Source organism: Nanorana parkeri, unplaced genomic scaffold, assembly GCF_000935625.1.
Source record: "Nanorana parkeri isolate BGI_ZX_2015 unplaced genomic scaffold, ASM93562v1 scaffold1589, whole genome shotgun sequence".
In the NCBI taxonomy this organism is placed as follows: Eukaryota; Metazoa; Chordata; class Amphibia; order Anura; family Dicroglossidae; genus Nanorana; species Nanorana parkeri.
In genome coordinates this window covers 295,765-308,827 of record NW_017307857.1, presented here as the reverse complement: position 1 = coordinate 308,827, position 13,063 = coordinate 295,765, and the positions used below count along the sequence as shown (strand labels likewise).

The window sequence follows — 13,063 nt, the reverse complement described above, 5'->3', positions numbered from 1 at the left end:
GAACATGCTCAGCATGTTCGGCCGACCCAAAGTGCAGAAGGAGTTCGACTCAGCCGATCCAACATCTGGATCGGCTAAGCCGAACCTCTGCAGACTACTCGCTGCTGTTCGGTCTATTCTCATAGATGCCGAACAGCAGTGAGTAAATAGCTCGGCTGTTCTGCTTGGTCCCTCTGTGGAACCGAGCAGGATAGAAAAATAGTTTCAAAAGTAGAAAAAAAAGGATTAGAAAACGATTGTGCGGAGCTAGCAGTGACAGCTAGCTCCGCCCAACTGTTTTCTATTGGCCGGGCGGTTCTGCTGCCGTCAGAAAAAACCCAAAAAGAAAACCGAACACACCATAGGAATGCATAGCATGATTCCTATTGGCTATTTCAATTTGCAATTGCCAATAGCAAACTAGCTATTGCACCCGGCCTCTGCTGCTGTCAATCACCAGAGGGGGACCTGATGGAGAACTGCAGGTCCCCCTCTGCTGATTGATAGCGGCAGTGGGCGGGTGCAATAGCTAGTTTGCTATTGGCTATTGCAAATTGAAATAGCCAATAGGAATCTAGCTGTGCATTCCTATGGTGATTTCTTTTCTTTTTCTTTTTCTTCTGACGGCAGCCAAAACGGCTCCGATGTCAGAAGAAAAAAATAAACAAATAATAAATAAATAACCGAGCAGGGAAAGGTTCACTCTGCTCGATCGAGCAGAGTGAACCTTTCTGGGAGAAAGTGTTTCTCTCCCGGGCGGCCGGGAGTCGTATTAGACTCCATGAGCGAGGGGGAGAGTAATGACAGATGGCGTTCCTGGTTACCAGGTAACCAGGAAGACATCTGTCATTACACACTGAGAACACGGAGAGGCCGCTCTCCGACCAGCTTCGGCTTTCACCGCGGCTTAGTCGAGCTGAGGCATATGCCTTCGGCTCGACTGAGCCGCTCGGCCGACTTCGGGAGCTGTACGGGCTATAGTGAATAGCCCGTACAGCAGCCCTTCGGTTCTACTGAACCGAAGGGGTCCTGGGGCCGAAGCTAGTCGGAGGATCAGCTGAAGCTACGGCTAGATCCTTCGGCAGCTTAGTGAATAGACCCTGTTTAATAGAGTAACATGTCATCTTGGGGTGATCTTCATTAATGTATATGATGGACCATTTACTATGAAATTCACATGATCATTAACAGTTTAAATAGAAATTTGTGCACAATAAAGGATCAGTAGTTGGACCTTCCTATCAGTGTTTTTATGTTGTCTTAATAAACAAATCCTTAATTTTATCATGCTCAATACTTGTTATGATGACAACAGAAGTGCAAATATACCCCGAGGGATTAGGTTAGAAATGGATCAATATTTCCAATCGCTTTAGTCAAGTTGTTAATCCTGAAGTTACATTTTATTGAATAGGAAGGAACAGAATCAGCAGCCATGCTAAGTACAAGTTTGTAAATGAAATATGCAGTCATTGTGGTCATGGTTAGAAGAGCAAATAATCCAAAGTATAATTAAGTTAATAGTGTAAATCTATAAAGATGACTTCTTTATGATCCCTTGATACAAACTTAATGTAACCTCAAATGGTTAAAGGAGTTCTATAGTCACAGCATATACTCTGCAGTTATAACATCAGCACTGTAATAGGAATACATACTAGAGTTGTTTTTGATAATGCATTTAAAGCTTACTTGATAAAATCCCTTTTATGTAGTGCGTTCTGCCTTCCATCTGCTCATCACCTTTAACAGCATCCGTAATTCTCAATGTGCTTTGCATCTCTTTCCCTGGCGCTTAATGTGATGCAGTCTCAGTTTCTCAAGACTATACACTGAGTGGCCAGATTATTATGACGACCTGACGTTTGTAGGCAAATTAGCTATAATTAGCTATAATTTTGCGCTGAAGTTGCTAGAGGGCCAGACCATTATAAATAGGGAAGCAGGTTGTTTACCACGACAGTAGAAGTGATTTTTTTCTGAAGATATCGGTAAACAACGCGATTTAACAGCCTTTGAGAGTGGGATGATTGTTGGCGCTCGGAGCCATGGAGCGAGTATCAGCAAAACAGCAGTATTCATTAAATGTTCAAGAGCAGCTGTTGTTAAAGTGTTTAAAGACTGGACTGTCAGCCGAAAATCTTGGTCTGAACGTGCGAATTGTGGCCGTCAGCGACTAGTCAATGTTAGGGCAAAATAGAGAGTGGCAAGACTGGTACAAGACAACAGAAGGGCAACAGTGCAGTGTCAGATTCCTTGCATCACCTTTCAACATCTCGTGGAGTCACGAGGCGGCCCAACGAAGTCATCTCGTGGAGTCATCTCGTGGCCCAACGAAGTACTGATGGGGTAGTCATAATAATCTGGCCACTCAGTGTATATCCCATCATGCATTGCATCCAGCAAGCAATGATGATGTTACATTGTTCAGATGATTAATTGTAACACAAGAAAATGAATATTCACAAGACTGAGTGAAATTGATATGGGTACTAGGAGTGGGATAGAACTTATGTAAATTCAATATAAAAATACAGATTTATTTTTAGTGGTTGACCAAAGATACCCTTTAGGCTTTCTGAAAGTGGATCCCACCGAATAGTAAAAGAGCTTTGTTAACCACCTGCTGTCCGGCCATTGTAATTAAACGGCCGGACAGCGGCTGTGGGCACGAGCGGGAAATCAGCCTGCAATGTAAACAGCCGGCGATGGCTGTTTACATACAAGCGTTCGGGCGTCTGTAGAGACGCTCGATCGCTTGTAATATGCGTGCAGGTGTGCGGTCGTCGCAGTGAGAGCAATAATTCTAGGGCCATCAATCACTGATAACACTAAACTGATGAGCGGTAAAAGCTTTTAAAGCATTGCCTATGGCCAATTTTGGGTATGGTAGTTTTTGCGAGTTCGCGGACGCATGCAATTTTAAGGCAATTCTGACGGCAAAAGGGGGCCCAACCTGGTACTAGCAAGGTGTACCTAATAAAGTGGCTGGTGAGTGTATATTTGTTTGATCTGGATTCATTATTTTGAGAGTTTAATGCTACTTTAACAGAAAACATGCACATCCTTTATTTTAAAATGAAGAAATATTCAAATGTCATACTATTATGCTTTTTAGGTTAAAATAGAGAAAGAAAGAGTATACATTCGTGCCAGTAAACAGGTAAGCCACTTTCCTAAATACGATTAGAAGCTTAAAGTTATATGATTCCTGCCTATATTATTGGTCTATTTCTCTAATCTGGTTCCCCATATTGCAGTGTTTTCTGAAATGACATTCCCCAAAAACTACTGAATCAAAATTATGTCTAAAGGATTTTCATATCATGATAATTTAGTGAAAGGCTGCGTCTTGCCTATACATATATTCTGCAATTGATTGTATAGTTAGCCAAAACTAAATTCTCTTAGTCAGTGGCAAAACCACAGATAGTGTTAAGGTTACAGCTTCTTATTTCTTCATAAGGATGGCAGAACCTGTCTATTCCCAGTTGCTATTCCAAAGACTCTGAGACTGCCATCCTCTATTTCTTCACATGGGTAGGCATTCAGTAAGCCAACTCTGAGCAGGGATAATTGGAAGAAATATTCAAGTCTCTGAAAATGCTCATGTTTGTGTAGTGTCTAAGCTTGTTGGACGTTAAGGGCACCATGAGGCATGTTTGTGTAACTGATGAAAACAGTTTGGCTTCTAGATACCTCATTTATGGGTGCTATTGTTGCAGATGCGTCTGACACAAATACATGATAAAACCATAGTTATTGCAATACTTGTTCTTTTGGAACATGGGTATCCTTTTAACAGAGTCTAATTATAGGCCTATAATAATGGCTGTCCTATAAAGTCCATGGCATTTATAGTTCCATAATACATACATCTTTAATAATGTACATTTCTTTTTTTAACAATCTGTGCATTTATTATTTTTTTTATATATTTTTGCTTGCTTCTTCAAGGCTTTACAATCACAAAGAAGGACCAAAGTTATGGCTAAATGTATTGCGCTCAGTAATTATAGTACAGCAATTACTAATATTCTCATAATCGGAGCAGGTAAAATAATATTTAGGATGGCTCCTTTCTTAGGATCAGTAAGGGTGAATAAATACTTACATAGTTCTTTTTTCTACCTTTCAGGTCCAGCTGGATTAGTGTGTGCAGAAACATTAAGGCAAGAGGGATTTTCAGATAGGATTGTAATGTGTACTTCAGAGAAGTACCTGCCATATGACCGGCCCAAATTAAGCAAAGTACGTATGCCCAATGCTAGTATGATACAAGTCAACTTCAATAACCTTAAAAATGCTTATGTATCAAAGAGAAGGGACATTAACATTAACATGGAGAAAATGTAGTAATGTTTTAGTCGACAAAAATTAAACGGCATCTTTAGGTGAACTGAATTAAATTGATTGGCGTGCTAGTAGTGCTATGCATGAGCAACTGTGCTCAAATCAGCGGTGGTATAAGTTATATCTATCTATCTATCTATCTATCTATCTATCTATCTATCTATCTATCTATCTATCTATCTATCTATCTACCCATTTACCTAAACACTGGATTACTGACCACAAGTAAGAGTACAATTTTCATATTTATTTTCCATAAGTTTAGGATTCTAATGCCAGGAATCAGGACCCATTAGTTGATGTTACCTTTCTTGCTTTAGAAACATTTAAATAGTGCTAAAGCATGACATCCTTTTTTTTTATTTTTGTAGTCAATGGATTCTCAAGCAGAACAGATTTTACTAAGATCCAAGGAATTTTTCCACATGTACGATATAGAAGTTCTTACTGAAACACAGGTAAGGAGCTTGCATAAGGCACATTATGATTTTTTTTAAATATGGAAGGATGTGAAGTCTGCTGTAGGGTATAGTATATGTTTAATATGGAAACTAATAGTTAGTAAAGATTCTTTTTCTATGAACAACTTGAGTAAGTTTGGCTTAGAAGTCTAATTTCAAATTAAATAGTTGCAAAAATGAAAAGAACAGCGCCCTCTCTTCGTGTAATACCGCTTTTTATTAAAAATTGATATAAAAGCAAATTTTATACTCACAAGAGTCCATGTGTATAACAGCTTGTAGGTACATGCATGTAATAAAAATCTACCTGTATTTAAAAAACAGCTTTTGCCTTAGACTAGTTTTGGTTCTGACGAAGATGGTTTAACCGTTGAAACGGGTTAACCCTTACCTATTCATTGCCTTTGATGATGCTCTGATGTCCAGTCGGCTTAGTGGCATATAACTTTTATTACATGCATGTACCTACAACACATGTACCTGTTATACACATGGACTCTTGTGAGTATAAAATTTGCTTTTATATCAATTTGTAATAAAAAGCGGTATTACACAAAGAGAGGGCGCTGTTCTTTTCTTTTTTGCATGTGTTCTGAGGTATCCTAACCTACAATTGAACAGCAGCCTCTCTGGCAAAATTATCTGGAATTTGGTCTCTTGGAAATCTCTACCAAAACGCTGAACAGTTTGGATTATACACCATCAAATTAAATGAGGATTTAATGGTGATTTAATAATGCATATATTAAAGATTTTTAAAAGGAGGATGGAGCGCTCTCATGTCGGATGGCCAAGTGGTGAGGAGGAGAGAAGCCACAGACTGTAGCCGCCCTGAGGACGAACTGTGCCGGCCGCTGGCGCCCTTGTTGCCACGGCGCCCTGTGCGGCCGCACAGCTTGAACACCCCAGAGGCTGGCCCTGGCTGCATCCAGCTTTTGACAGGTAGTTAGGTTACACAGCAGCTGGCTTCCCCACTGCTTGTGTAACCTAACTTGGTGAGGCAAGAGCTGTCACAGCCTCTACTCTGTGTTAGAGGCGTGAGCTCTGTGGATGGCTTGGACCAATGGCAAAGCGAAATTGGTCCAAGCCAGTGATGAGCAAGGGAGGGACAGGGAGGCTCCTTCCTGTCTCCTCCCTTCCTCCTCCTTACACAGCTTGGTTACTGGGCTGGAGGCGGTGCTTTGGTGGGATGGGGTGGGGCTTCGGCTGGAAGGCGGAGCTTCGGCGGGCTGGGGATGCCTCACCCAGCACAGAAGGCATGGCACGTCCTTGCTTTCTATGCCTCTGATTTTCACTGGTCTGATTTAAGAGATACGTTAATTTGCCAGTTAGCAGCAATCAAACCTAAGAAACAGCATAAAAGCATAAAGACGCTCTGCTGTTAGAGGCTATAGAAATGTGTTATTCTTATTGGAGTCCCTTTTTCTGCAGCATAGCAGTAAAGTACAAATATCTATGTCAACATGTCATGAAAGTGAGCATAATTATATTAGTTATTGACTGGTACTTTAAATTTCTTCTCTGCATCCTAAATTCACATTGTACAGAAATGATTTCAGGTTGTCAACGTGGACACAAAGAACAAGGCAGTTGTGTTTAAGGATGGATTTAGAATGGAATACAACAAGCTGCTTATTGCTACTGGAAGCACGTGAGTTTATTGATCTGAATTTACACTATAGGTTTAAGTTGTTTTTATTTTACAAAATGCAACAATGTAGTAACACAAAAAAACATGTACAAGGTGTACCTGCTGCAGGTTGTAAGTTTTGCCAAGTATTGTAAAGTACATTATCCAAACCGTAAAAGCAAAAATTAGATATATTGCAGCTTAAGGGCCCATTCACACCAATTTCGGTGCGTTCCAAAGCGGCAGCTGCTGGAATGCACAGCAATTGCTCACTAAATTTCCCCCTTCATTCTGGGGCAGCAGGGGGCGTGGCGGTGCATTTGAGTCAATTGCCTGTGTTCCGGTCCACTGCAAACGCAAAAAATAGAGCATGCAGAATGTTTTGCGTTTGCAGTGGACTGGAACACAGGCAATGTTTTCGCACTGCTGCTGGGGGGGGGGCATGACTTCAATGGACTGCCACGCCCCCTCCCGCCCCAGAACAAAGGGGGAAGTTTTGTGAGCGATTGCTGTGCATTCCAGCAGCTGACACTCTGGAACACACCACAATTGATATGTGAATGTGCCCTAACAGTTTCTCATTAACCACTTGTCTTCCGCCCATTGTAAAATTACGGGCGGACGGCGGATCCTTCCCGGCGGGGTCACGTAAATGTCCATATTTTTTTGCGGGCGCGTGCGAGCAGAATCCCGCCAGGAATCTGTACAGCCATTACCGGCTGTTACACATACAAGTGATCTGCGGCTCTATAGCCGTCCGAACGCTTGTATGTGCCGCCATGTGCGCCACCCCCCCTCCTGGAGTACCGTCCCTCCTTAGCGACCCCTAATGTCTCCATAAAGAGGACCATAAAGAGGAGGTCAGTGTGCCTGTGCTATCACATAGGGGGAGTGTTATCCCCCTATGTGATAGAAATAACGTTAAGTGTAAAAAAATATAAAAAAAGTAAAAAATTAAATAAAAGTGACATATAAAGAAATGTAAAAAAACAACAACAATTTTTTAAGTCCCCCACCCCCACGTATACACATATATATAAACGTAAATACGCGTCGGGTGCATATGTTACACATGTTACATATCGCCGCTAACGTCGGAATGAGAGCAATAATTTTAGGGCCATCAATCACTGATAACACTAAACTGATGAGTTGTAAAAGCTTGTAAAGCGTTGCCTATGGCCAATTTTGGGTATTGTTGTTTTTTGCGGTCTCGCGGGCACGCACAATTTTAACGCTTGGCATGTTTGGTGCCTATTTACCCGACGTGACCCTGTCCTTCATATTTTACCCAAAAATTGGGTATTATTAAATGTTTCATAATTCAATATAGTGGAAACTGTTATTTTTTTTTCAAAATTTACGGTAATTGTTCCTTACTATAGTGAAAAATAAAACCCCCAGTGGTGATTAAATACCACCAAAAGAAAGCTCTATATGTCCCCAAAAAATGGTATAAAATTAATTAATTTCAGTACAGCGTTGCATGACGGAATAAATGTTATTCAAAGTACCGCAGCGCTAAATAAATACTGAAAAATGGCCAGGACAGGAAGGGGGTTTAACACCCTGGTCTTCAAGTGGTTAAGCATAACAAAAAACAGTTTTGACTTTATATTCACTTTAGGTAAGCTTGATAATGCTATCAGTTTCTTTAGTAGCTCGGATGACAAAGCTGAATATGTGAAAGGTATTTTAGCTGCAAATTGTAACAGGCTGCATTTTCCACAGCCCTAAAACTTTGACATGTAAAGGAAAAGAACTGGACAATGTTTTCACAATCCGAACTCCGGAAGATGCCAACAGGGTGGTGAAGTTGTCAAGTAACAGGAATGTTGTGATTGTGGGAGCATCTTTCTTAGGTGAGTTGTGCTACTGCTAACTGTAATGTTTGTATGCACAGTATTATAGCTACCAACATACTAATTTAGCAATAAGGATGAGCATATCTGCCCAGGGTTTGACTTGCTGGTAGTACATCTAATCCTGCTTGATCTGCACAAACTGCAACCCCTGAACTAAGCAGTGAGCCCCATTGAGGTCTATGGGGGGGCGGGGGGGGGGCACCAATCCTTTAAATTACAGTAAAGCTGGGGAAAGGGGAGATTTGTGACTCAGAAGTTGATCTTAATAAGACAAATCGGTCCTGGATTACAGAGGACTACCATGCACCCACTGCAGATCTTACTGATAAAACCAATACATTTATTTTGAATGCGTTCAACTAAGACAATAACAAACACTTTTTGGGCATATGGTGATACAGGAGGGGTTGCAATGCACCTGGGGTGAGGGTGTGTGGTCCTTTTTTTTTTTTCAAGGGATGCAAGAAAGAAAAGTAGCTAAAGTGTTGACAATTGAAGACCTAGCTGTACATCAGTTGTTGCAGACAGATATTGGTATTTAAAAGTATTTATGGTTGCACAGATCTGTGCACACAGGCAGGACACATAAGAAAATGTACCCCAGCACTACAGTTCAAAGAACTCAAGCAAAGTTTGTTAAAGTAAACGTACGCTCAACCACTAAAAACTCATAGAGGCTTTACCATGATAATATCACTTGGAAAGGCTTTTGTTATTTTATGGAAATGACAACTGGTGATACTGATATAAAGGTCCTTGTTTGAGCAATTTGTGGTATGGGCTGGCAACACTTTGCCTTTGTCTGCCCCAATGTCCCACTTGTAAATCACCCTGTCACATGCCCTCCCAAAGGAAACAATAAGCCTCAGAACTGATGCACATTTCCAAGGAATATTCCACTGTTGTTGCCATTCAAAGCTCACCTTTCACAAAAATGGTAGGTCTGCTCTACTGAAAATCCCCTACCCTCCAAAGTCAAATCGGATAGGATAGATAAGTGCTTGAAATCCTGTGAAATTACACTCCAGGACCATTGCAGGAGTGAATTCTTGCAGTATTTCAAGCACCCCCCTAACCCAGGAGACAACTGTCAGGCAGAGAGACATCACCCAATGACTCCTGGAATCATCAGAAGCAAAAGCTTTATTTTTAAATTGCCTTTGCAGGTGATCTGACATGGGGGGAGGGGGGGGGGGGACACACCTATTGCAAGTGTTGGCACAGTATAAAAAGAATGATACAGTATAACACAATTTTTATGTCTATTAATACGGATATTGATAGTAAAAGAATTTAGACTTTAACCGGCAGGGCTGCAATTTATAAAAACACCAATATTTATTGACAGTATATAGCATAAACTCCTCATGTAGACATGCAGATGTGAGATTGTGATGCTCGCAGTCTGACATTGACAGCTATAAATTTGCTTCTTTTTACATTTCTTAGTTAAATTAACTGTGTTAATCAGAGACTAAAATTCACAAAGAGATCTTTAGGACCAGAGTTTTGGTACCTAATGGAGTGAGAATATTGTAAACACACCTCACCCGCCAGTTTTGAAAGACAAAAAAACAACAAGGGTGAAGTGCATACTACTAGTAATCAATATGAATGTAATCATTACATGTGTTATTTACTAGGGATGGAAGTGGCAGCCTACATGTGTGACAAAGCTCACTCTGTATCTGTTGTGGAATTGGAAAACATTCCCTTTAAGAAGTTTCTAGGAGAAAAGGTTGGGCTTGCAATCATGAAGGTAATAATTGTATAAGTAGAAAAACTAATATGTTAGGGGACTGCCACTGAAGAGTGTTGTGTGTAAAAGAGAATGATTACTACAGTAATGACTAGTTTTCATTTATGAGCATGCCTGAAACAAGACATGTCTATAGTGCCTTTTAACAACCAGCCAGAATCAGAATTTGCCAGAATTAGCATCCGTGGAGCAACACAGACAATACCCTTGTCAAATCTTGTGACAAATGAGGCTCTATGTGTTGTCCTAAGGCACCCTCCTTCACTAAAGGCTTGGTGGATGTTTGTTCCCATTATTGGCTGTAGTAAAATTAGAGCTGTCTGTTTGTTGTTCATGACCACCATAAGTTATTGTACTCTTCATAGAGACAGAAGTTATTGTACTCTTCATAGAGACAGAATTAGCATCCGTGGAGCAACACAGACAATACCCTTGTCAAATCTTGTGACAAATGAGGCTCTATGTGTTGTCCTAAGGCACCCTCCTTCACTAAAGGCTTGGTGGATGTTTGTTCCCATTATTGGCTGTAGTAAAATTAGAGCTGTCTGTTTGTTGTTCATGACCACCATAAGTTATTGTACTCTTCATAGTCTAGCTTTCTCTGTACCTCATTACTTTGAACCCAAAACAAGATGTTAGCTGTGGGTGTAGTCATTCACATGTGGACAGTTTAGGGTCAGAGTTCTCGTTAACATGGATCATAGTTATCATGTATCAGTTGTCTGTATACTGAACACAAGCAGGTTTGGCAGCTGCACTATTTGTAGTTTGTTCACTAAGCTGTTAATACCACTTGCTATAAGCATAGCTAAAGCATTGTTAATTGTGACAATAAGCCTGGTCAGGGACATCTGACAGATGGGTGAATGCTTTTGCAGCTGGTGTAAGCTGTTGAGACTATTCTTCCATATTCATTCCAGGTTTTATAAAAGTCTGTTCACACAGAAATAATATTTTAGTGTCGATTGAGTTTAGTTAAAAAAAGGAAATCTATCGACTATAAGACTTTAGCCATGTGTTCCCATAATCTGCCAGGTCCATTATTGGGTGAACTTGATTTCTTTGCTGTGTGATGCTTTTATTTTACATTATGAAGAATGTTTCAGCAGTACTAACACAATTGCAGCAACTTAAAGGAGAACTATTGGGTCAGTGTTTTTCTCCATAGTTCTCCTTAGGGTAATGGGAGGACACAAACTAGCGTCCTCCCGTTACCCTAAGCTCAGTATACCGCGAGCTACAGCTCGCGGTATACTGAGATGCCGCAGCCCAAGCGGATCCCGACGTAGATGACGGGATCCGCCCAGCTGCGTGAGTGACAGCTGGCTCTGCCTATCTAGAGACAGAGCCAGCTGTACCTACCCCCTCCCCCGTCTGTTCTGCCAGTCAGCGCTGGCAGATCGGAGCGGGGAGAGGGGAACCCAGCCCCTCCCCCTTTCACGGCAGAGAGCCGTGACAGGATCGGAAGGTGAGCGAACCTGGTATGTGTTCGCTCACCTCCCGATCTACTGAGCCGACCTGTGACAGTCTCATTGTCACAGGTCGGCTAGAACTATGAGGTGAGTGGAAATCACTCATCTCATAGTTCTCCTTTAATGCCTAAATATAAGTCTTGGGTGGACTGTCTCCTTAATACAGTAGTAATGTTCACTGCAGAGTTTATACATTATTTTCATGACCATAAAACCTTTGCTGAATGAGCAATGGAAAAAAATACATAAGCATTATTTCCATGTTTGTTCTATGACTTGTTATCGCCATACTTGGCTTATCAGCAGCATATACAGATATAGGCTGGTGTTTTTTCCAAGGCTGCTTTCTGTTTATAGTGCAGAGTGAATATGTGAATGTCCAGCAGAAAGTTCGTTCAGATCACATAAACTTAGTATATGATCATTATGTGTCATAACAGTAGCATGTGCAACGGCTGAGCAATGTCAATGGGGCCCGTGGACAAGGTGAGGCATCTTAGTGAATTACCATCCATGCAATTCCTATACACTTTATAAATGATGTACCTTTTTATTGCAGGTGTTTGAAAGCAATCGGGTGAAGTTTTATATGCAGACTGAAGTTTCTGAACTAAGAGAACAAGAGGGAAAGGTAACTAATAAAGAGAACCTCTGTGTATGCAAATATCTGCTTATTATTTACGTATAAGAGAATGGGAAAGACAGGTAGTTTGTGACAACATTCATATCATCATGAACTGTCATAGGGGTCTTTTTATCCGCTTTTCCCCACCCAGGATTCACTCAACGTTCACCTATGATTCACACATTTTCACATAAGATTATTTTTGGAAAAATTGGATAAATCTTGGGCGCAACTTGCATTAATCTTGAGTTAAAACATTGATAAATAGGTTACATATTGTTTATCTGCATTAGAGCATTATTAACTATGTTCAAAGAAAAAGAGGAGATAGGGCTACTATAGGACTCTGTGTTTTTTTTTTTTTAATCTTTCTAAAAGTGATAGGAATGGCACAAGATGAAAGTCCCTGAATTGATTTTTTTTTCCAACATAACATTGATATAGTAACATTGTAACATAGTAGATAAGGACATAGGTAAGGTTGAATAAAGACAACCTTACCTATGTCTATATTTATTTTGCTCTAACACTTCCCAAAGCCCTGTAAATTAAGTGAAAGAAGAAACTCACTGTCAATGCTATCAACAGATACTACCGCCTGTGGAAGGGAATTCCACAATTTCACTACTCTCACAGTGAACAAACCCCTACAAGTCCCTAGGTTAAACCCCCTTTCTAGTAACCTCATGTTGTGTCCCAGGGTTCTCAATACAGTTTTCAGATTGAACAGTTTGTTCCAAATATTGGGGTCCCCATTGATAATTTTGAAGACTGAAATAAGATTCCCTCTTAATCGCCTCTTTTCTAAGGTGAATAAGTTAAAATTATGAAGGCGGACTTCATAGCTCAGGCCCTCTATCCCTTTAATTAATTTTGTAGCCCTTCGCTGAAATCTCTCCAGCTCGAGGACATCTTTCCT

At 40.7% G+C, this 13,063-nt stretch overlaps 1 protein-coding gene across 1 annotated transcript in view; it reads left to right on the top strand.

Moving 5' to 3' along the window:
* AIFM3 (apoptosis inducing factor, mitochondria associated 3) overlaps positions 1-13,063 on the top strand; it is a 73,026-nt gene that overhangs the window by 30,123 nt on the left and 29,840 nt on the right. Inside the window, exons 6-13 of the mRNA XM_018570739.1 lie at positions 3,098-3,142; positions 3,937-4,033; positions 4,118-4,230; positions 4,704-4,790; positions 6,353-6,444; positions 8,155-8,285; positions 9,932-10,047; positions 12,079-12,150. Coding sequence (XP_018426241.1) covers positions 3,098-3,142; positions 3,937-4,033; positions 4,118-4,230; positions 4,704-4,790; positions 6,353-6,444; positions 8,155-8,285; positions 9,932-10,047; positions 12,079-12,150 — 753 coding nt within the window. The remainder of the gene's footprint in view (positions 1-3,097; positions 3,143-3,936; positions 4,034-4,117; positions 4,231-4,703; positions 4,791-6,352; positions 6,445-8,154; positions 8,286-9,931; positions 10,048-12,078; positions 12,151-13,063) is intronic.